Source organism: Cervus canadensis, chromosome 13, assembly GCF_019320065.1.
Source record: "Cervus canadensis isolate Bull #8, Minnesota chromosome 13, ASM1932006v1, whole genome shotgun sequence".
Lineage (NCBI taxonomy): Eukaryota > Metazoa > Chordata > Mammalia > Artiodactyla > Cervidae > Cervus > Cervus canadensis.
In genome coordinates, this window is record NC_057398.1 from 761976 (window position 1) to 785266 (window position 23291).

Below are 23291 nucleotides of genomic sequence, written 5' to 3' on the forward strand. Positions count from 1 at the left end.
AAGTAATTTTAAATTAAAATTAATTTCTTTTCCTAACTGAATTAGAGTACGCTAATTCCAGCTTCTCCCCACAGACAGATCTGACACACACTCCACCCTTTCAGTCCTCTGCAATCTGCAGCCAGTCACGGCTCCCAGCAGCCTCTGAGCGGGACTGGACTTAAGCCCCGTCCTCATCTGCAGTCTCACCTGGGGAGCGGGGAGGCAGGGAGGGGCCCAGAGGGTGTCAGGGGAGGTGGGGAGAGTTTTTAATTTAAAAGTCTTGTGTTGAAGCCTGTTCATTCAGGGACTTGAGTTGTTTTTTTTTTTTATGACTTTAATGGCCCTCAGATCCATCAAGATGTGAAAGTCGGAAGTGTGGTGCAGAGAAGGTACCCGGGTGTCCCGCCCTTTCTCATCTGTATGCCCCTTTCTGCAGTTACTTTCTTTGCCACGTGCCAGCCAGCGAGCAGCGCAGCTTTGCCAGAGCCCTGAAGCTGTAAGACACAATTAATATTTCAGCTTAAACTTTGCTGCTCACGTGGAAGAGTGACCCTCGTGGCTTCTTCTGAATTCTCTCTTCACTCCCACTTTCTTAACCCCTCCACCTGCCTCTTCGTGCCACAGTCTTCATCATTAGATGTTTGGGTGATGGGTTGGCTACCCTAGATACAGGCTTTGGCCACAGACTGTGTTTGGGATAAAAACTATTTTCATTTGACTGGAAGAATCTTACCAACCAGTTAACGTCAGAACGTGGGCACCGTTCCGAAATCAGAGAGCCACTGTTGCCTCCTGAAACTTCGGTTCTGCAGGCGTGTCCTGCAAGGGAGGCTCAGCTTGGACAGTGTGCCCGTCCAGCTCAGGGATGAGTCTGAAGCTTGTCCTGCAGCCTCCGGGCTTCTGGCTCACGGAGGCCGTTGCCTGTTTGTCCTCAGCGGTGAGGCCTTAGTCTGAACAGATGCTTTACTGCTCCTTACGGTTGGATCCAAGGCTAAGAACACTTCTCAAGGAGAATAACGTCCTAGACCTTAGGGAAGGTGAGGCTGTGTTCACTACTCAGGCCTGCTGTTGTCCATAGGCTGGGGCTTCTGCGCCCACGTCTCAGCGGGCAGATGGAGGGAGCAGTGTTTGGTGGGCAGATGTCGTCTGCACAGTCTTGGTGAGCCGAGAGCTGGGGTGGGGGGAGGGCCGCTTCTCTGTAGGGCGGGAACATGCTTCCTTCTGCAAGCGAGTCTGAGACAGCGAATCTTATTTTATGATCTTTCAAAAGGAAAGAATCATACACAGGCACTATTTCAGACAGAAAGCGCGAGTAGGTATTTGTCATTCTTGGACTATGCCAGCTCTCAGAAGCTTTCTGTTTTCCGTTTTCTTCTTTTTTAGGCAGAAATTCCTTCCATACAGTCCAGTAAGATGCGTCTTTTGCCCAAGAAGTCTTGCTGACCGTTTCAGGTCACACGCGCAGTTTGCTGTTATAGTCAAGTTTTTAAATAAATTCTCACTCAGATGATCGCCTGCAGCAGTTGAGGAGGCTATTGCGTGTCTCGGTAGAGCAGAGAAGCAGGGCGCCGCCGCCCGCCGGGTGCTGCTATGTAGACGTGGACCCCTGACCCCTCGAGGCGCCCTGGCCTCTCTCTGCTCTGCACTCCGTGCTGAGTCTCTGCTCCAGAGCGTCTCCAAGCTTTTGCAGCGGTGCTTCTGTCTCAGGGAGGCCTCTGGGCTCGCATGATTTTCTGTCTTGGAGGTGGTCGGAGTTTTTTCCTAATGAAATGGCTGTTTCCGGTCTGCTCTCTCAGGCCCACCCCGTCCACGCGTTCTGTTTCCTCCTGCTGCACCTCTTCTGTCCTCCCCTCTGCGGGGTGGTGGGCGGAGACCTGCTGGCTGCAGGCCCAGCGTGGGTCGGTGGGTCCCTCCACGCCCAGCGGTTGCATCCCCTCCTCCGGCCAGCTTGCTTGCAGCGCCCAGCTGGGCGGGGAGGTGGCGCTGGGCGGGCGCTGAGCCACGTGTCCTGAAGGGCGTGACCATGAGCTGCTCTGCAGTGCGTCCTGTGCTGGGCGTGGTGGCCTTCCGCCCCCACCTTCTGGCCCGTCGCAGCCCACTCCCGCTGCCCCCTCCTTGCTGGGGGTCGTCCCGCCCCAGGCAGCCGGCAGCCCGCCTCCCGCCCCCCTCCGCGCACCACAGCAGGCAAGCGGCTGGGCCAGCGGCCCGCAGGTGCGGCGTGGCGAGCTCAGGCCCGCGGTGCCGCCCCGAGGCCGCCTGTCCTGTCAGCGGAGGGGCGTTCAGGCCTCAGCTTAACAGGACCGCTTTCGCCTCAGTAACCCTACAGCGGGGCCTGCGAGCCCAGGGTCAGACTGCTGTGGTGAGTTGGAGGTCACAGACATCCCATCTTTCACTTATGTTTTCTGTAATTCTCAGTAGGACTCTTCTGTGTGTCTTTCTGGAGGATGGCGTTCAGACCCCGGTGGGCTGAGGCTCGGTCCTGCTCCGGACGCGCTCGGGCTGCGGGCGGGGCCGTGGTGCTGGTCATATCTTCCTGGCGCCCGGCCCTTCCGCGTGTGACGCAGCACGGAGCTTCCCCTGCGGCCGTAGCTGGTGTGACTGGTCAGAGCCCTTCCCCGGGTGCGGCCAGGGCCCTGCTCTGCTTCTGTCCCTGCAGCTGGCACAGGAGACAAAGCCTCAGCGAGGGCAGTGCTGCCCGGGCCCGTGCTGGGGCCACCTGACGCTCTCCTCCCAACGCAGTGCTGGGCGCCGCTCACAGCCCTCGCGTGACCGTGCGCACACTCGCCAGGCCCCGTGACAGCGCATTTGCACAGGGCCCTAGCCCTGTGGGGACAGGCTTGTTGTCCCCACACGTGGCGATGCTGAAGCAGAGAGGCTCCTGGCGAGCTCAGAGCGTGGCCTGCGGAGGAGGCGTAGCAGCTGCCTCTATGTTGAGCCCTAGCCTGGGCCAGGCACGGGGCTCGTGCTGAACAGAGTTCTGTCAGGACTTGGTTCACTCACATGTACAGTACATCTGGTAATAGTGATTCAGGTATGATGAATCTTCATTTTTCCTCTCAGTTGGGATGGTCACGAGATAGAGCTGGCACACGGCTTGAGTCACAGTGGTTAGATCGTGGCTTCCATTTCCAGGGGTTGCCTCATGGTTCAGAGTAGCTGCTAGAGTTCTCGCCATCACGGCTGCATTCCAGGCCGTTCGAGGGAGGAGGAGGAGAGGGGGTGGTTTGCCAAGAGGGAACGCCTCTGACCGAGAATTTCCCCCGGAGCACTCGCGGGCTCCCTCCAGCAGCCAGGGAGACTTTGAGGCGTGTGGATCCTTAAACGGCACACGGCTGCCCTGAGCTGTAGGGACCTGGAGTGAGGAGCGTGAATGTGGGTGTGTCCTGTTGGGTCCTTAGGAGCCCTCCAGTGTGTGAGCAGCGGCCGTACTTTAATAGATGAGGAATCTGAGACCAAGAGCGCAGCGATCTGGCTGCGGTCTCAGGCCGGAAGGAAGAGAGGTGGGTTGGAGCCTAGATCTGTGCGTGCTGGGGCTCTTCTCTTTTCACTTCTTTTGTTTCCGCTGAATTTATCTTTTATTCTGGGCACTATACTAAGTGTTCCACAGGCTATGTTTTATTTAATCTCATAAGACCTTGCACTTCCAGGCATCACCATCCCTGTCTTAGAGGGCGAGAGATCAGAGAGGTTAAGGTTGGCCCCAGGTGGTTCCAAAGCCTCTAGTTCCCGCCCCAGAGCTTTTCCCAACAGCCTGTAAAATTATGCACTTCAGAATAGTAAAACTCATATTCTGTGATTTAACGACAGCCTTGGCATTTCTCCAGCGTGAGAAATTGCAGCGACCAAAGCGTGTGATTAACTAAGAAGAACTTCATGTAAGGTTGTTGATGATTGTAAATTTTTTATACCTTTTTTTTCTGGTTAATTTTATTAGTGCTTTCTAGAGACTTACACATCTTGTAAGTCTGAGGAATTATTTGCCTTCATTTAAAAAAAAAAAAGAATGTGAAATCTCACATTTTTCCTGAGCTGCTATTCTGGAGAAGTTGCTTGTGTTTTTTAGATACCAGTTCAGAACTGTTCTATTTTTATCCTTGCATCTAGGTACCGTATTGATAGTTTTATGATCTGATCATTCTTTCAAGCTTATTATAATGTGATTATTTGAAAATGAGCTACTTATAAGCATTTGTGGTAGTTGTGAGTAGATGAAAAAAGCAGATTTTTAGCATTTATTACTTCCATTGCTTCCCCATCTCTGTGAGTATCAATTTTGGGTCTCTGTTACCCCAGCAACAAGCTGTGACATCACAAATGATGGCTTTTTGGGTGCAGAGCCAATGGCTGCTCTCAGTCTTTGTTAAGAAACAAAGATCTTGTTTTCATGTAAATGAGTGTAATTGCACAGCTTGCCAGGGGAAGTCTGTCTCAGGGTTGCACGTAGGATCCTCCTAGTTTCTGTCGGTTTCTCCTGTCTGCAGTTGTGAGTGTGGACAGTCAGGCACTGGCTCCATGGAGAGAGAGCGGTCGCTCTGCTAGGTGAGGTTGCAGGGTGCTCCCGAGCGGGTCTGGGCGATCTGGGAAGACGGTCGTCGGGTCTGGTGTCGGCTGCGGCCCCTCGGGGCTGCCTGCCTGGGGCTGAGGGCGTGTGAGTGACCTCAGTGTCCCGTGGTGTGTGTGAGTGTGGAGAGCAGGAGGCGTTCAGAGCGCCCGTGTGTGTTACTACTTGTGTCGTAGCGAAGTAAATGAAATCTTTTTGTATCTCAAATAAAAAATTTTTTTCCTTTTTCCTGAAACATAACTCCTTAGGCAGAAGATGTCAGATTGAAAGTGTAATCATTGTTGTAAGATTTAAGAGCTCATAATTAAGAAAACAGACCAACCACAGACAAATTCTGAGCAAGAAAATTCTCTGGGCGAGCCCACCTCAAGGCTCTGCCTCTGCCAGGGCGGTGCTGGGTGTGTGTGTGTGTGGGTGGGTGGGTGTGTGTGTGTGTGCGTGTGCACACTGACTGTTCCCTTTCTGCTGTCTTTCCTGACTTCAGGACCCCTCACAGGTCCCAGGGCGGTCTGTGTGCGTGTGCGTGCTGACTATTCCCTTTCTGCTGTCCTTCCTGACTTCAGGACCCCTCACAGGTCCCAGGGCAGTGCTGGGTGTGTGTGTGCACGCATGTGCACGCTGACTGTTCCCTTTCTGCTGTGTCCTTCCTGACTTCAGGACCCCTCACAGGTCCCAAGGCAGTCTGTGTGTGTGCGCGCGCTGACTGTTCCCTTTCTGCTGTCCTTCCTGACTTCAGGACCCCTCACAGGTCCCAGGGCAGTGTTGTCTCTGTGTGTGTGTATGTGCTGACCGTTCCCTTTCTGCTCTGTCCTTCTTGATTTTAGGACCCCTTACAGGTCCCAGGCTGACTCCACGGCGGAGAGAGCCGACGGCGTCACCTGCAGCAGCCCACTCTGTGTGATCACAAACCGCGCCCCGCCCAGCACTGCCAATGGGGTTCCAGCCGCCGCTCTGCTCTGCGCCCCTGGCCCCGAGCCCTCTGTGGACGCCAGGGAGAAGAGGAGGTGTGTGACCCCCGCTCCCTGTGGGCTCCACTCTGAGGTAGGAGGTGCGGGGTGGGTGGCCCGAGTGAGTCCCCAGCTCAGAGACTTCTTGGAAACGGAGCTTTCTGTTAATGGCTTGGGTTTGTACTTTGCCTCTCGGAGACTTTCGGTGGAGATTTTAATTATTTCTGATTATTTAACACATGTACTTCTTCTGTCATGGATAGAGGCGTTTCTTCTTTCGCTTCGTCTTATGAGAAGGAGGCCCCTCGCGGGCCCTGTTTCCCCTTGGTGCTGGAGCACCTGAGCCTGGCGGCGGGTCTTGCCTCTGCACTGGGTGGTCCGTGCCGACCTCTGGCAGCGGAGAGCGGGGGTGTGATAAAAGGCTCTGAGAAGCAGAGCTCGATGCACAGTGGGGATTAATTTGAGAAGAATGTCAGTAAAGGCAGTGGGCAGTGCGTGACGAACGGGTGGGGGTCAGTGGCTGGCGGTTCTGTGGACTCACTGGAGGGGTGGAGGGAGCAGCCAAGAGCCGACCTCAGAGAGGAGCTGAGAGAACGGACTCCACGCTTAGGGCGGAAAAAGCGAAGAAGAGCTAGAGAGCCCCTGATGGAGGGGAAAGAGGGGGGTGAAAGAGCTGGCTGAGAAAGACCATGGCATCTGGTCCCATCACCTCATGGCAAGTAGATGGGAAAACAGTGAAAACAGTGGCAGACTTTATTTTTCTGGGCTCCAAAATCACTGCAGACGGTCACTGAAGCCTTGAAATTAAAAGATGCTTACTCCTTGGAAGAAAAGTTAATGACAAACCTAGAGAGCATATTAAAAAGCAGAGACATTACTTTGCCAACAAAGGCCTGTCTGGTCAAGGCTATGGTTTTTCCAGTGGTCATGTATGGATGTGAGAGTTGGACTGTGAAGAAAGCTGAGCACCGAAGAATTGATGCTTTTGAACTGTGGTGTTGGAGAAGACTCTTGAGAGTCCCTTGGACTGCAAGGAGACCCAACCAGTCCATCCTAAAGGAGATCAGGCCTGGGTGTTCATTGGAGGGACTGATGCCGAAGCTGAAACTCCAATAGTTTGGCCACCTGATATGAAGAACTAACTCTTGGAAAAGACCCTGATGCTGGGAAAGATTGAAGGTGGGAGGAGAAGGGGACGACAGAGGATGAGATGGTTGGATGGCATCACCAACTCGATGGACCTGGGTTTGAGTAAGCTCCGGGAGTTGGTGACGGACAGGGAGGCCTGGTGTGCTGCAGTCCATGGAGTCGCAAAGAGTCAGACATGACTGAGCAACTGAACTGAACTAAACATCGGGCCTGAGAGACCTTGGAAGATATGACTGAAAAGGACAGGCCATTTTCTCCCATTTGAAGAGGTGGTGAAAAATAGAATGCATTCCATTTGGGAATTGAAGACTGGAGCCATAATTATCCCTTTTTCTAAGACTACAAAAAGAAGTGAAATCTTACCAAAATTTAGATTCCAGTTTGACTTCATTTTATTTTGAATATCCAAAAGAAGGAGCGTTGTATTTGTGAATGTGTGTATATGTGTAGCATGTCAGAGCATCTTTTCATCTACAAGATACAGTGAGTTAAACGTTTTAAATACTTGTCTATTGTAAAGACAGCTCAAAGACATGTCTTTTGAGATGAAATGGAAGGAAGGTAAGTTGAAAAAGTGCTTTTCTTCTTCCTTTCCTTCCTTTTTTCATTTATTTACATAAAACTTGAAGAGATTCCATTTTCTGGGCTAACAGATTGCAGAGTGAACAGTTGTCATCTTATAATGGGCTTCCAGCCAGGAAATTTTTAATAAATCTTCAGTATTTAATGTTTATGTATTTCATAGTTCAGATGTAATTTAGATACTGTTGCTTGCATCCAGAAAGTAAATGCAAAAGTAATCTTTCATTTGCTGAAAAGAAACTCCCTTTGAAAACTGCTCCTGAGTGGAGACAAGTGAAATGGGCTAAATCCACCGTTGGGACCACGGGCCCTGAAGGACGGCTCAACCAGGCGATGCAGGCTGACCCACTAGCACTCGGGGGCCGCAGGGAGAGCAGGGGCACGGTGACTGTCTGCCGGGGGTTTATAACCTCTGAGCAGTAACCTGCTACAGACTGTGAGCTTGTTTCAGAAGTTTAATGCAATCCACAAATATTTACCGAGTAACAGCTATGTACCACATGCCGTGTGGAATGCGGGTGCATTTCACCAAGGAGCAGCGAGTATAAGAGAATTAAGTCAAGGTGTCTTACACATACTCTGAGTTGTGACGACAGGCCTTACAGAGGACGTCTGAGGGTCAGAGAAAGTCAGGCCAGGAGTGCGAGGCCCGCCCTGTTGAGAGCTGCGGGGAGGGGGTGCACACTCCAGGCAGCGCGTGCAGGCCCTGCAGAGGGGCCGTGTGCGAGGCGCCCCGTGCTCCAGAGACCCTGGAGGAGCCTGATGTGCGGAGGGTGAGGGCCCGGGTGGTCCGGGCTGAGGCCCCAGGGCAGGCAGGGGCTGCAAGGGGCGGCCGCCACAGCTGGCGAGGAGTGCGAGCTTACGCTCAGAGCCGTCATCGGCCTCGGGAAGAGTGTCCGGAACACTTTACAGAGGTGCGAGTCACCCGTCCACGCCAGAGCCTTTCATCTCCTTGAGAGGAGCCGGCCCCTGGTTCTCAGCCCCGGGTCTCCACACTCCCCGTCCTGCGGTCTCTCTGGGGTTCCCTGTCTGGAAGTGTCACCCTGAAGTGCAGTCTGCGCGTGGTCTGCTGTGACTGGCTGCTTTCCCCAGCCTGGTATCTCCAAGGCTCCCCCGTGCTGCGGCGTGTGTCAGGACTGTCTTCTTTCTGTGGGTGAACACTGTCCCATTGCATGGCTCTCCTGCATTGTGTTTGACATTTGTAAGTTGCTGGACATCTGGATTGCTCCTGCCTCTTGGCTGTTAGAAACATTCAGGTACAAGTTTCTGTGTGCATATATGTTTTCATTTCTCTTCATATATGTCTGCATATATGTTTTCATTTCTCTTGGGTGTATACCTTAGTGTAGAATTTCTTGGTCATCTGTCCATAGAAGATTTTAGCCAAAAGAAAAAATAGTAATAACTTGGTCTGACATATTTTTTAAAACTCTGCCTTTTGAGCTCTGGTTGCAGTGTTGCATGTGGAGTGGACAGGGAGGGATGATGGGGCGGGGGTGAGGTGACCTGTCGGGGCCCTCTGCAGGCGTGGGAGCTGGCGGGGGCGGGGGGGCTGTGGCCCTGGGGGGAGGGGACGAGGAGCCCCTTTGGGGCAGCTCCAGCAGTGCAGCAGGTGGGCCCACAAGAACCCTGCTCCCCTGGTCAGCATAGCAGAGTGCACCTGAGCGGGGAAAAGGAAAGGAAGCTCCCAGGGGGCAGATGTGAGGAGGCCCCAAAAGCCAGAATGGTCTGCGTGACCCGGGGCAGCCTGGGGTCTGGAGTCCTGGATTTTGCGCCCAGTATGGATGCAGGGTGCTGGGCTGTGGCCCTGAGTGGGCTTAGGCCTTTCAGCAGGAGCCCATCTGGGCTGCCCGGGTCCCGGCCCCTGCTCCAGAAAAGGGGCAAGGGTCTGGGCAGGGATGGAAAAATGTTTTTAAGTTTTTTTCTCAGGATTTTGAAGAATACGTATGTTTATGTTATTTTCTTCTTCAGATTCTTCTCCTTTATGGGATATTACAAGATACTGAATGTAGTTCCCTGTGCTTACAGTAGTCTTTATCATCAGAAAAATCTCCTTTGGGCTATTTTTACTACGCATACAGTTTGGAAATCCCAAGCCAAGAGTCTAACATAGAAACCAGGTGTGTACTCTGGAAGCCTGGGGGCCAGCATGGCACAAGCATGTTTGCAGCTACCTTGGAAAGGAGGGCGCGTCCAGCCTGGGGTCTGAGGCGTGTCTGCGCCGCGGTCCCCTCCAGAGACGCCCTCGCAGGGAACGCTGCGAGCACTGTGGCAGGCGAGTCCGGCGAGGGCGCGCGCGCCGCGCGGGGTCCGGGTCTACAAGCTCCGGCAGAAAATGCAACTGTGCTTCGACCGGTCACATCAACACAGTCAGCCCGCAGGATCTTATTGGAGCCAGACTGGAGGAGTGTGACCCGGAAGACCATCTTGGGAAGCTCCGAGGGTGGTTCTTCCCATCGGAGGTCCTGGCACAGCAGCTCAGCGAGGTTTGGGGCACCAGGCCGCGTGCCCACACACCATGTCGTGCTGACGGTTGACACGACCCGGGTCTGCTCATCCTCACGGCCCCGTCCAGAAGGAAGGCTCGCTCTGAGGGGCCGTCTCGTCGCGGCTGGGGCTGCTGCTGCGTGTAGTTGAGCAGGCGTTTCTGCCGACAGAGGTCTGTGTGAAAGGCAGACACACCGCACAGTAGGGGGAGGGGGGCCAGAGGGCAGAGACAGTTGTTTCATGTCTGAGTCATTCTTGTGTTGCCATAAAGTATGAATTTTATTCACAGAGTAACTGGCAGTGACCAGTTGTACTAAAGGCAGGTCTGTAGGCAGAGCAGTCTGGTGAGGGGTCGGGCGCTTCTTGAGACAGGAGGGTCTGCTGCATGCTCGTGTGTCCGATGGTACTGTGTGAGCGTGCTGCAGCCTCGCGGAGAGGCTGCCGTGCGCCCGGGAGAGGTGTCAGGAGGTGCAGTCCCAGGAGGGCTGGCCCCTGTGTCCCTGGGAGGCCAGGCCCATGTGTCCCTGGGAGGCCAGCAGGCCACCCGGGAGCTGCGGGTCTGAGGTTAGGCGTGTGGACAGGCCAGCCGCACAGTGCAGATCGGAGGCACAGGGGAGCTGCCCAAGACGGGGCCGGGCTTCGGTTTTGAAGCCTCAGTTGGGGGTGGGTGGTGATTTAGAGGGAACACCAGACGCTCAAGGAACAGGCTCGCTGAGCCTGACGCTGGGGGAGGAGAGGCCGTGCAGCGTCCCCCACGTGTCTTCTGTGAAGCAGGTCTAGATGAAGAAGAAGTAGTGTTCTGTGGCTAAGTGACCTGGTCCAGCTCTGGTCAGACAGGGTGAACAGGCTTCCTCTCCAGCCTCAGGGCAGGGAGGGTGAGCATCTGCAGCCTTCCCCATGTTCCGTGTCCGCCGAATCCTTGTGTTTTTCACGGGAACCCCAGTGGTCTTTCGCTGGGAATGATTGGGAAGCTGGTGCCCCAGAGGTGGGCAGGAGCTGGTGGTGTCCTGTGTCTGTGCTGAGAAACCTGAGCTGCTGCTCTCAGGGCCGTGGGCTGGAGTGTGTTCAGCTGGGAAACGACTTGATCAAATAAAACATGCCACTTAAGCCTTTACAGAATTAAAGCCATTCAGTTTCTCCTTCAGACAAACACAGGCTGAAAGAAATAAATCACATGTTTTGCAAACAACTGAATTTTCCTTCTGAGAAAACATGCTGGGTGCTTGTTCTCATCCTGACGCGCGGCTTTCTCTGAGGTCGGGTCCTCGCGGCGGTTTTCTGGCTCCTGCTGGGACGTGGAGGCCTGGAGCCTGTGTTTACAGGTCCCGTTGGAGACAGACGGTGTCGGGTAAATGCGCCTTCAGACCGGTTGCAGCAGGTCCTGACCCGGGGAAACGTTGTCTCGGGAAGCAGAGTCGCTGCAGCCTGTGAACTGGGCTGGGTCGCGTGCCCGGGCTCACTGCCTGTCCCGTTCTGAGCTGCCTCCGTGGCTCCGTGGGTGCCGGTGCAGCTGTCCCCGCGGGGCCCTGCGCTCAGCCTGCAGAGCTGCAGACAGGGCCACGGGCGCTTCAATGCAGGGCTGGCCCAGGGGATGCACTGCGACTCCGGTTGTGATTGACACGGGAAAGGTTAGCCCCAGGCTCGTCTCAGGGATGATGGATAGCTTATTTTTCGCTGTATTTTCCAGAGTTGTAGAGTGATGGAATGTTATTGGTGTAATGGCGGTGGAGGGCCGGTGAGCCTGTGGCCAGGTGTCTGTGAGGGTGTGTGTCTGTGAAGAGGGCACAGTCCTTGAGGAGCAGGCGTGATAGTTAAGTGGCTCTTATAATTTGCTGCATAGGCTCAGGGTGGGGCCTCTGCAAGTTTATTACCTTTGAGAAGGGCACAGTCTTGGGTTTACAGAGTTTCTTTTCTTTCTTTTTTTTTTTTCCCTGAAAAGCACCCCTGTGCCTCGCGCGTCCCTCTTACCCGATGGAAAGAAGGTGGGTTATGGCGCCAGGTTGCAGGTGGAGATGCCGACGCCCAGGAGCATCAGGTCGGGCAGTGGGGGCTGTATCCCAAGCCTGTTTTTCCTCCCCATTGAAATTACTAACCATTTCTTATTTTGGACTAAAAAAAAGTTTCTGTCCCGGGGCCAGTCCGTCTCCACCTGTGGCGGGAGCACAGCGGTCTCCACCTCACGGCCCTCCAGACCCTGCACCCCGTTCCGGGGCTGCTGCTAGGCCTGAAGGTCCCCGGGGCCGTGCGACTGTGTAGGGTCAGCTGGACCGGAGGCGCAGTGGGGCGGGCATGTGGTCAGAGCAGCTGTGGCACGTCCTGCGGCCTCGGGTTTTCCTTAGCAACCCTGTAAACACCCCTGCGCTAATATTAGGGTGCCCGCCATTGGTCCTCTTGGTTGGCATCTCCTCCAGCTTCCCCCCTCCCGTGATCCCCAGCCCTGAATTTTACGTGTTTTTTTTTTTTTTCTTGGCTCCCTTTGCTTTTCTAATAGAAATGACCAAAATGGTTTCTGTCTACACGAGCTGAAGTTATTTGTCTTTCCCAAGCAGCTCCCACACACTTGCTTTGCGTGGTGTGTTTACAGCCGAGTCATGTACGCCACATGGGTGAATTCCTGAATTCCTCGGGGTCTTAGTAAGCTGGGCAGTTACTCTGCTGAGTGAAGCTGTCAGCAGATTAATTTGGCGTTGTCTTTGGAATGTGAGAAATTTAAACCAAGTAATTAAACTCTGAGTCATGGTTTTTTAAAGCTGTTTGACTCATCTCCCAGTCTCCATGCTGAGGACAAGGCAGTGTTCAGCTCGAGGAGGTCCTCTGGAAAGGGGTTCCCAGCTCCCCCAGCCTCTGAGCTTTGTTCTGAAATGAGTTTCCTTTGCCTGAGAGGCTGGGAGCGGTCGGTCTGTTCCCGTCTCTGGCCGCACTGCGGGTTTCTGGGTTGTGTGGTGAGTTACCACGCTGACTTATCAGAGGTTAAGACCATCCTTGCTTGACTTGTTTCTGGCCGTGTCAGGAAGGCGTTTGCGCCGTTGGGTCCCCGAGCACACGCCTTGCCGTGCAGCGTCGCATGTCGCTGGTTCTGGGGCGTCTTTCGTGTGTCCTGAGCCCCGACGTCAGCCTCCCCGTTGTTGCCGCCGTGGTCCCTGCCCCTGCCCGAGTGTGGTCCTGGGCGCTCGGGCACCTCTGCAGGCCACGTGCCCCACGCCGCGTGGGCACGCGGTGTCCGGGTCTGCAGACGCCTCTCGGTGACTGTGGAGGGATGTTTACAGCTGATGGGGAGCAGGCGCGATGGCCCCGCCTGTCCCCCTCGGAGAAGGGTCCTGCTGTCGACGCCAGCCTAGATCCGATCAGCTGGGGGAGACGCGGCTGCTCTGGGTTTAAGAGCACCAAGTGGGAAGTAACTGCTAACGTGTGTAGGGTTTCTTTTGGGGGTGATCACAATGTTTTAAAATTGATTATGGTGATAATTGCATAACTTAATATACTGAGAGCCGTTGAGTGGTGCACCTAAGCGGAGATGTGACGCATGCTGGCTCTGGGAAGCTGTCTAAACAGCACAGTAGTGTCCAGCCCTCTTCAGCAGCTCCGGAAAGACAGGCCCGGGCAGTGCCTGCCGAGGGCTGCTGCAGTGAGACCGCGGGGCCTGCAGTGGAAAGGCTGCTTTCTCTGGCTGAACGCGGCCCCTGAGATGTGCACTCATCAGGTCCAGAGACAGCGGCGCTTGTCACGGGGTCGCCCAGCACACCACTTAGCAGTTGAGGAGCGGGACTCCCAGAGCGCCCCCTCCCTGCAGGACGTGCACGTCCCGAAGGGGGCCCGGGCCGCTGCCCCTGCTCCCAGCCCCTCAGCGCCAGGGCCGGTCACGGGCACCCTCAGCACCAAGCCATTATCAGCCCTGAGTTTACAGCTAATCTCCTCCTGATAAGGTGGTTCTTTTTTCAGAGCTGTGAGTGCCGGTGCCCGGTGGGAGGGACCAAAATGCTGGGCCCTCACTCGAGCCGCCCCCACCATACCAGGTGATTTTCGCCTGTTAGAAGAATGGTCGCTTGCAACAACCTCACGAAACAAGCCCTAGTGTTTACTAGGGGAGGGCCGCAGAGGGGCGGCCACCTGTCTGTGGAAAAGCAGGCTCTGGGAACGCCGCTGCTGGGCCCAGGTGTGTGGCGGTGTGTCTGGGTGCCCGACCTCTCCCCTCCATGACTTGCCCTGGCAGCAGAGTCCCTGGATTTACGGCGGTGGGAGGCACGGGAAGTGGATCTTGCTGCTCTGGGTTTGCGGCCGGCTGGCGTGCCACCCTGGGCCCCGCGAATGCGGGGCCTGAGGGTGGGAGTGGCGGGTGAGTCTGCCGGAGACCCTGACAGCTGGAGCCCTTTCCGCTGTCTGCCCTCCCCTCCGGTTCTTCGGGAGGTGGGCGGGTGTGCATGCTGCTCTGGTGCCGTGGTTGGGGCTGGAAGTGGTGAGGACAGGATGCAGTGTGGGTCAGAACCAGTGTGGAGCTTTGCTGGTATTTCTTCCCGTCCCCAGTGAATGTAAACATGTGCGCTGACTCAGGGTCTGGTCATGGAGGTCAGGGTGGCAGAGGGCAGATAGGAGTTTGGGGAAATGGCAAGGTGCCTGTCCTTCTGAGATAAGTATCAGTGACGTTACACTCAGGTTGGATAGTAGTGCCAAGTGGTGGTTATGTTGTTACGTTGATTTATCTTAAGCACTGCTGCTGCTGCTGAGTCGCTTCAGTCGTGTCCGACTCTGTGCAACCCCATAGACGGCAGCCCACCAGGCTCCCCCGTCCCTGGGATTCTCCAGGCAAGAGTACTGGAGTGGGCTGCCATTGCCTTCTCTGATCTTAAGCATTACATAGTATATATTGTAAGTAAATGAAATATGTCAGATACTTAGCTGAGTTAGAGAAGCTCGTGTGGGTGTGTGAAGGTATAGGGCGCCACTTGAGTTGGCCTTTGAACAGGAAATCGTAAAGTGAAGAGACTGATGCGTTGTGCTCCGGGTAGAAGCTCTTCGCCTGCTGCACACTGGACAGTCAGGTTGAACCTTAACGGCGGTGAACGTTCTCCCGTGTGTGTGGGTCGCCGCCTCATGGTCTTGGGTGCGCAGAGGACCAGATTCCAGACAGAGTTCAGAAGGTGCTGGGTCAGGCTGTGCAGGAGACTCTGCTGCTGGGTCGTCGGTTCGGCCCGTGGAGTCGCTGCTCGTGGGACCTTCTGGCTCGGCCTCCCAGAGCAGGACTCTTCCCTCCCTGCTCCTCCCGTCCCCCTGCCCCACATGTCTCTGGCGGTCGCCCCACTATACGTTCCAGGTAGCAAGCCCAGATGTCCCTGAGCGTGTCTGACGTCCACGCCGACCCTTGGTTCTGGGATGGCTGCCGTCCCCTTCTCTGCTGAAGCAAGTCCTGTTTGTCCTGTGAGAGCTCCTGGCGTCAGCCCTGCTGCTGGCTCTGTTCCCCCAGGCCCGGCCGAGGTCTGCGTCCTCCCCCCGTGTGGCCCGGTGCTCAGGCTGGTCCAGCTGCCGCCACTGCCTCGGGAGCTCCCGGGGGCTGGTCCTGCTGCGCTCTCTGCTCAGCACACAGATGGGGGCACCAGTGCGCCGCTGCGCAGTGACCCCCGTGTCCAGAGGGGGGCGGCAGAGGCACGCTGGTGGCCGCGTCCCAGACGGCGGCCTCCCGAGCCCCTGCTCTGTGTTCCGGCCCGTCCCTTCCCAGGGTGTCTGGGTAGCTGGGCGTTCCTCCTCGTGAGAGCGGCAGGCAGAGGGGAGGGCTCCCGGGCCCTGCACCTCAAGGTTGCCTCTTGACTTAGCTCCGGTCCGCGTGGAGTCCAGAGGCGGCTGTCTTGCCGGCCACACGCTCACTGCTGTGCCAAGGAGCTGCGGGTCTAAAGCGAGAGCCCTGCCTGCTTCCTGCCCCGAGACCAGAGACGCCAGGTGCCCGCCTCGAAAGCCGTGAGGGAGCAGACTGTCGGGGTGGGAGGTGTATTAGGCGCTCAGAGAAGAAGGCGAGTTGTGTAGGGTGGGTGGTTAGAGAAGGTCCTGAACTGAGGGGGCGCAAGCTGGCTTCAGACGTGAAAGGCCTAGACAGGTGAGGGGACTAATGTTTGTGAACACTTACTGTACGCCAGAACCCCAGATGCATTCAGCCTTCATAACCTTGTGAGATGGATGGTGTGTTTTTTAGTGCATATAAGAAAGTTAAGGCGGATTGTAGTCCTGCCCACAGCCACAGAGCCGGTAAATGGCAAAGCCAGCACTCAGAGCCAGGCCTTTGGGATGCCACCGCCCCCAGCTCTGATCCCCGCAAGGGCAGCGAGCTGGCAGTCTCCACTGGGCCCTGGGCTCCATGGGCTGGCAGTGTGGGTGCAAGGCCTCAGTGCTCTGCATGTTCTGAGTTTGAAGGAAATGAACATCTGTTCTGGGAGAAACCACTCCTGAGAATAAAGTCGACTGAAAACTCTCTGTCCTGTCTGAAACCGAAGGGGAAGCAGAGCTCCTGGAAGCCACCTGCGGCGGCGTCTTAGGCGGGCACAGGGTGCCCTTGGGGTGCTCCAGAGCCTGGGGTACACCTGCTTCTATTTTAACAAGAACCAAAGAGCTGCGGTTGGCTGACGGCGGTTACCTGGACGAGTCGTCGTTTCTGGTTTTTCTTCAGACAGTTTTCCTCAGGCTCTTCGTTCACCCTGGGTAGTAGAGTAGCCTAAGTTTTATTTTGTTTCCTCTGAAGAAGCCCTAGTCTTCTAACCTTAAAATGGGGGAAATAGAATGTGACTCACGATTCCTGTGTGCTTTTGCTGACCTGTAACAAAGCGTAGGAACAGCTCGGGGGCCCTGGCGGGGGGGGCTCAGTTCCTCCCTGAAGAAGCTCGCGGAGAAGGGGCACCCCAAGCGCGCTGGGGACGGCAGGGCTCTCGTGTCCCTGGGCCGAGCTGCCTGCCCAGGTGCTGTATGCTCTTCAGGACACGTTTACCTTATGTAAATTACATGTCAGGAAAGCTGACATTTGAACAGTGCCCCTGAGTCTTCAAGGAGCTGCCGTCATCTGAGATGCAGGCTGGTTGTTCAGGGAGGTGGTCGATAGGTGTTACATTTACTTTTCTCTGAAGGTAACTGGTTTGGGTCTAGTACTTCCCTCTCAGCCTGAGCCTCAGGAGCATCCAGAAATCCCTAAAAGTTTGAGCAAGCTGCAAAGTTGGAGGAGCGCCCCACCCTGGGGCGTGAGTCTACTTGGAACAATCAGATGAAAACCATCGTGTCTTCCAGAATACTAGAGTGGGTAGCCATTCCCTTCTCCAGGGGATCTTCCCAACCCAGGTCTCCCGCATTGCAGGCAGATTCTTTACCAGCTGAGCCACAAGGGAAGCCCAAGAATACTGGAGCGGGAAGCCTATCCCTTCTCCAACTCACCTTCATGACCCAGGAATCAAGTTGGGGTCTCCTGCATCGCAGGCGGATTCTTTACCTACTGAGCTCTCAGGGAAGCATTACTCTAGGAGACAGATTAAAAAAACTATCGTTGTGATTTATGGCCAGAAGTGTTCTACCTGTATTTTCCTCTAGGAGTTTTATAGTATCTGGTCTTACATTTAAATCTTTAATTTATTTTGAGTTTATTTTTGTATATGGTGTTAGAGAGTATTCTAATCTCATTTTTTTTACATGTGGCTCTCCAGTTTGCCTAGCACCACCCGTTGAAGAGACTCTCTTTCCTCTGTTGTGTATGCCTGCCTCCTCTGTCATAGATGAACCGACCCTGCGTTTGTGAGGGGCTGTCTGTCCTTTCCCCGCGGTCTGTCTGTCTGTCTGGCGCCAGTGCGCGCTGTGAGGACTGCCTGTTGTGTTGCCGTGTGCCGTCTGAGGTTGGCTGCGACGTCTCCACCTCCGTTCTTCTCAGGCTGGCTCCGGCTGCGTGTGCTCTTCTGTGTGTCCATACAAGTTTGAAAAGATTTTCTTCTAATTTGTGGAAAATGTCCTTGGTAATTTCATAGGGATTGCACTGAATCTGTAGACTGCGATTGGGAGTATAGTCATTTTGATAATGTTAATTTCTTCCAGTCCAGGAGCATGGTGTGTCTGTCTATCTGTGTCATCCTCAGGTTCTTTCATCAGCATATTGCAATTTTCTGAGTGCAGGTCTTCTGCCTCCATAGGTAGGTTTATTCCTGGGTATTTTATTCTTTTTGATGTGACGGTAAATGGAACTGTATGTTAATTTTTTTTCTGATATTTAGTTAATGTATAGGAATGCAACATTAATTTGTATGTTAACTTTGTATCCAATGAAGTGTTTTTCAGTATAGACACAAATACATTCCTTTCATGTGTATCTCACTGTTTGAAGAAGTTCTTTGAGTATTATTACTTTTAAGTTAAATGTCTTTAAAATTTTCAAGCTCTTAAAGTTTACAAAATTTTCTGCAATCTGCATATTTTAAGTAGAAAGTAGAAATAACCTCAGATATGTGGATGACACCACCCATATGGCAGAAAGCGAAGAAGAACTAAAGAACCTCTTGATGAAAGAGGAGAGTGAAAAAGTTGGCTTAAAACTCAACATTCAGAAAACTAAGATCATGGCATCCAGTCCCATCACTTCATGGCAAATAGATGGGAAGACAATGGAAACAGTAACAGACTTTATTTTGGGGGACTCCAAAATCACTGCAGATGGTGACTGCAGCCATGAAATTAAAAGACACTTGCTTCTTGGAAGAAAAGTTATGACCAATTTAGACAGCATATTAAAAAGCAGAGACATTACTTTGCCAACAAAGGTCCATCTGGTCAAGGCTATGGTTTTTCCAGTGGTCATGTATGGATGTGAGAGTTGGACTGTGGAGAAAGCTGAGCGCCGAAAAATTGATGCTTCTGAACTGTGGTGTTGGAGAAGACTCTTGAGAGTCCCTTGGACAGCAAGGAGATCCAACCAGTCCATCCTGAAGGAGATCAGTCCTGGGTGTTCATTGGAAGGACTGATGCCGAAGCTGAAACTCCAGTACTTTGGCCACCTGATGCGAAGAGTTGACTCATTTGAAAAGACCCTGATGCTGGGAGGGATTGGGGGCAGGAGGAGAAGGGGACGACAGAGGATGAGATGGCTGGATGGCATCACCGACTCAATAGACATGAGTTTGAGTAAACTCCGGGAATTTGTGATGGACAGGGAGGCCTGGCGTGCTGTGATTCATGGGGTCGCAAAGAGTCGGACACGACTGAGCGACTGAACTGAACTGAACTGTACAGCGTTCTGAAGCCTGCTGTTTTCACTTGGCAGGACTGTCTGTCCATTTTCAGTGCTCATTCAGGCCATCGTGTGACTACAGCGCAGTTTGGTTAGGTGTATCTTCTGCTGGTGGCCATCCGGGGCATTTCCACCGCACCCCGCAGGCCTGCTGCCACTGTGTGCACACTCGCTCCTGACCCCTCGCATGCGTGCAGGGCTCTGTCCAGGGTGCGTGTTCCCCGAGGAGGCCCCGCTGTCAGGAGTGGGGTGCAGCTTCTGGAGAGGTTACCCTGCCTGCTCCTGCGTGTTCTCACCAGCCATGGCGCGCTTGATGATGTCGGTGGGCTTGTTTTTACAAATCCAAGGAAGATGAAGTGGTTTCCCTTTGTGTTTATTTGTATTTCATGATTACTAGTGAACATGAACATTTTCTCTTACGTTTATAAGGCTTTTGGAGTTTCCTCTTTTGTAAATTCCCTTATTGTATGCTTTGCTGGTTTTTTTCCTGTTGGAATTTGGCACTTTTTAAAAAATTTGGTACAAGGTCTTTACATAGTTTAGATACTAATATTTTCTAGGTTTACGCACATATAATAGTTCAGTTTGTCTTATAGTATGTGGATGTTCTGTAATTTACTTAAGCATTCTCCCTATTGTTGGAGATCTGACTTATTTCCATAAATATTTTGTGTGTTGACTTTCTTGAATTTTCTTTGATTAAGAGAGAAAAAGCAGTGGTAATTCTACACATGACCTGGTCTGTCTTGCAGTCGGGGACGGATGTTTGAGAGTGGGCCAGGCCAGCTGGTAGGTACAGGCTGGGCGTGTGAGGTGGAGCAGCCTTGCCACCCCCCGTCCTGGAGTCTCCCCTCTTTGGGGCCCGTGATGCCTGTGCTGACCGGGAACTGACTGTGGGGTGGCCTGCATAAAGACAGCCCTGGCACGTGAAGGGGCTTTGGCGTTCATGGCTGCGGTGCTTTCAATGGAGCGAGCGCTACAGGCAGATGCTTATCGTGCTTCCTTCCCGGTTTGAAATTAACCGTAAGTCCCCTTCTCTCCTCAGAGCAGAGTTCAGATGTAAGACTCCCCAAAGCTGTTCCAGAAACCAGTGTTCCACGGGTGGATTCTGGGCACGAGCCGATTCTCATCACTAGCGAACACAGCCTCATGCGCTCCCGGGAAAGCCCCTTGGTCCCTGCTGTTCATTCTGCTTCATGGACCTTTATTTTACCTAGAGAGCCCTGGAGCCTGTGCGGAAAGTATTTTCAAGGGCATTATGACCTCTTCCAAATGAATTATCCATTTCCAGGAAAACTAATTAAGGGGCACTCCTTAATAGACTAGGTGGGATGGATATCATAGAGCCTTTCTTTGTTTTCCAAATGACTGCTGAGCTTCTGACGTGGGTTGGAGAAGCAGTAGCCGGGCCATCCCTGGCACCTGCCCTGGTTCTCACAGCGGCCCTGGTGCTGGGTGAAGAGTCAGTGGCCGCCGGGAGTGTCCTCACTGCGTGAGCACCTCGGGCTGAGAGCTTAGACATCCTGTCCGGGGTCGTCTAGCACAGACGCTCAGGGGCCAGGTTCGAGCCCCAGCGGTCTGATTCCATGTTAGGGTCCTTGTCTCCACACTGAACTTGTCGGAAGGTATTTTAGGTCCTTTGTTACTGTTATGACTTTCTTGATGTCCGCTGATGATTTTCACAGCTTTCTAAGACAGAATTAGTGCATGTGTTGTATGTAAAGGGGCACTGTAACAAATATTTTGCTTAATTCGAAGAATTGGAATTCTACTGACCGTGTAACCTCAGACAAAGCAGAATGTTTCTTGCCTTCCAGGAAAGGCAGTAGGCAGGTATGGTAATTAGATGATTTGGCATCAGAACTCCTTCCTCCGTCCCTGCATGGCAGACGTTAGCCTGGTTTTTATCTGGAGGCCGGAGCAGGCGCAGATGTAAAGCCACGGCTTCTGCTGAGCCATGGCTGCAGTGTTCTGGGGGCTGAGCCCGTCTGCAGAGCTGTGCCCGGCAGGCGCGTGCACGCCCGTGCTGTGCTGGCTGTGGGTGTGCCCTGGCACAGGCGTGGCAGGTCTTCTCTGTGAAGGCCAGGTCATGAAAGTTTTGGACTTTGCAAGCTATTTTGTTTCAGTCACAAATACTAAACCCTGCTGCTGTCGTTGGTAAAACTTGGTTTACAGAATGTGGTGGCCAGGTGCGGCTCCAGGACTGCGGTGTGCTCCCCGGTCTGGGGTTAGAACCTTCAGGACTCAGGTGCTACTGAAAATGCAGCATGTCCCCTGGGAGACCAGGCCTTGAGGTGCTCACTTCTGCAGGTCTGGAACCCGCATCTGGGTGGACAGAAGTGAATGAGGATGTTCCTTCCCTCCTCAGAAACTCTTAAAATCAAGTACTAGGGTTTTCTGGGATTTGTTTTTATAGGTTTTTTTTCCCTTACAACTTAGCAGAAATCTCATATATTGACACAATTGCAAAGTAATATACATAATATCAATTAAAAATAGACTATAGTATACAGGTACTGACTATACATACATAGATAAAAATCTAAACATCTGTGTAGTAGAATAAAAATCGGCTTGTCTTCCTGTGGTGGGATTCACTTTGTTTTGTTTTCACATGTTGGTCTGTTTTCTGATTGTTTCTGGGAAGAACGTGTGTGATTTCAAACACTAAGATTTCAAACACTAACACTCCAAGGTGCAAGGCCCTTGATGTCTCCCCAGAGCCGTTTTTACCAGCTGCGTTTCTCTTGTTCAATAAGTCACTGGAACAGGTGGTGAGGTGTGCCAGTTGGAAGCGTGCACCTTCACTGTGGCCTCTGTCTAGGGTGCAGAGAGGAGACGACAGTTAAGAATTAGGGGTCATCGGGGTGCTCCCTGTGTTTGCAGGTAGAGGGTGATGTGTGAGGAGGCTACCTGGCACCCAGGCGGATTTCCCGGGGAGGGCCTAGTCCTCAGTGTGGTCACTGACTCCAGGGCTGGCCTATGGCTTGCAGGTTTGGAGACTCAGGTTTTTCCAGTGCACCCAGAGGAGAGGCGTATACTAAGGAAGGAGGCGTTCACAGTGGGCTGAGGGTGTATGGCAGTTCCAGTTTACTAATCCACATGGTGGGAAGATCTCCCTTAACATGCAGCCTGGCTGAGCACCTCTGTTCAGACTGTGGCATATCTTGTAACAGACAAACCCTCCCACTGAGAATAAGCAGAGAAGCTGGATAAAGAAAAGGAAAAGAAGCCTTCGAAGGCATTGGAGAGATGGTGAGGAAGTGAGCCCTGGACATGTCCCGGTCCTGGAGGGAGTCGCAGGAGGTGAACCCTTCCCCGGGCTGTGCTGTCCCCGAGGCGCTGGCTCCAAGGCTCCTCACGCCGAGGGGACAAAAGCCAGAGTTCAGAAACAGGGCCCCAGGGACCCCTAGACTTCCCCTGGGACCGCCAAGGGCCCCCCTTCCGGCCGCCAGGCTGCCCAGGCCCAGGCCAGCTTTGCGGAGACTGAAGCCCAGCTGTGAGCAGCTCAGTCTCAAGGTGGGTTAAGAGGGTTTGCCTCAGCCCCCTGTTCCTCACAGTGTGGTCTCCACATCACCAGGTCACCTGAGAACTAGTCAGGAGCTTCTCGGATGCCCTCCAGACCTGCTGAGTGAGTGCTGTGGAGGGGGGAGCCCCGTGAGGTTCGTAGTCACAGCCTTCCGAGTGAGGCTGCTGCGTGACAGACAGTCGGGGGACCACTTCCTCAGCCTGACTGCCAGGCAAAAGGGTCTCCTCTGGCAGTGCTTTTCAGAGCTGCAAGCCATTACGATTTTCTTTCATTAAAAATTCTGGCATTAATTCAAAAATCGCCATACATGCTGAGTAACAAGACTAATGTACGAAAGACTAAGAGAAAATACAGACACTAGGAACAGACTCAGATGTTGATGGTATCAGACCTGGACTTCAAAGTAATCATAGTAAATTATGGTTAACATGTTCGAGAAAATAGAAGACAAGATAGAGAATTTCAATAGAGAACTGCTCTCTGTTTAAGAAAATGTAAATTCTAGAATTGAAAACTAAAGTAACAAATTTAAGAAATCACTTGTAGAAGAGCAGCCGAAGAGAGGGCTTGTGAACTAAACAGACTGGACAGCAGGAAGCACCCAGCATGCAGCCCAGAGAGACAACAGAAAGGCCGGGAAGAGCGTCGTCATGATCGGAGGGTGGTGGGAGTCCTGGGGGCGCCGACCTGCAGCTGGAGAGGAGGTGGGGCTGGCCGCCTCTCCCGAGCCAGCACCGCTTCCTCCTGGGAAGTGGATGCTCAGACCCGTCGTTCAGACGGAGGTGCGTGGCCAACAATTTCTTGAAAACAAGCAAAGTG

The 23291-nt window shown here is 53.5% G+C and overlaps 1 protein-coding gene across 5 annotated transcripts in view; it reads left to right on the forward strand.

Annotated features, from left to right (window-relative positions):
• The window catches only part of PPP1R12B (protein phosphatase 1 regulatory subunit 12B), a 170531-nt gene that overhangs the window by 77550 nt on the left and 69690 nt on the right, over positions 1-23291 (forward strand). For 2 of the 5 annotated variants that reach the window (XM_043485862.1, XM_043485863.1), the window contains exon 13: positions 5368-5547. In XM_043485862.1, coding sequence (XP_043341797.1) covers positions 5368-5547 — 180 coding nt within the window. The other 3 variants (XM_043485864.1, XM_043485867.1, XM_043485866.1) reach the window with 3 other exon arrangements.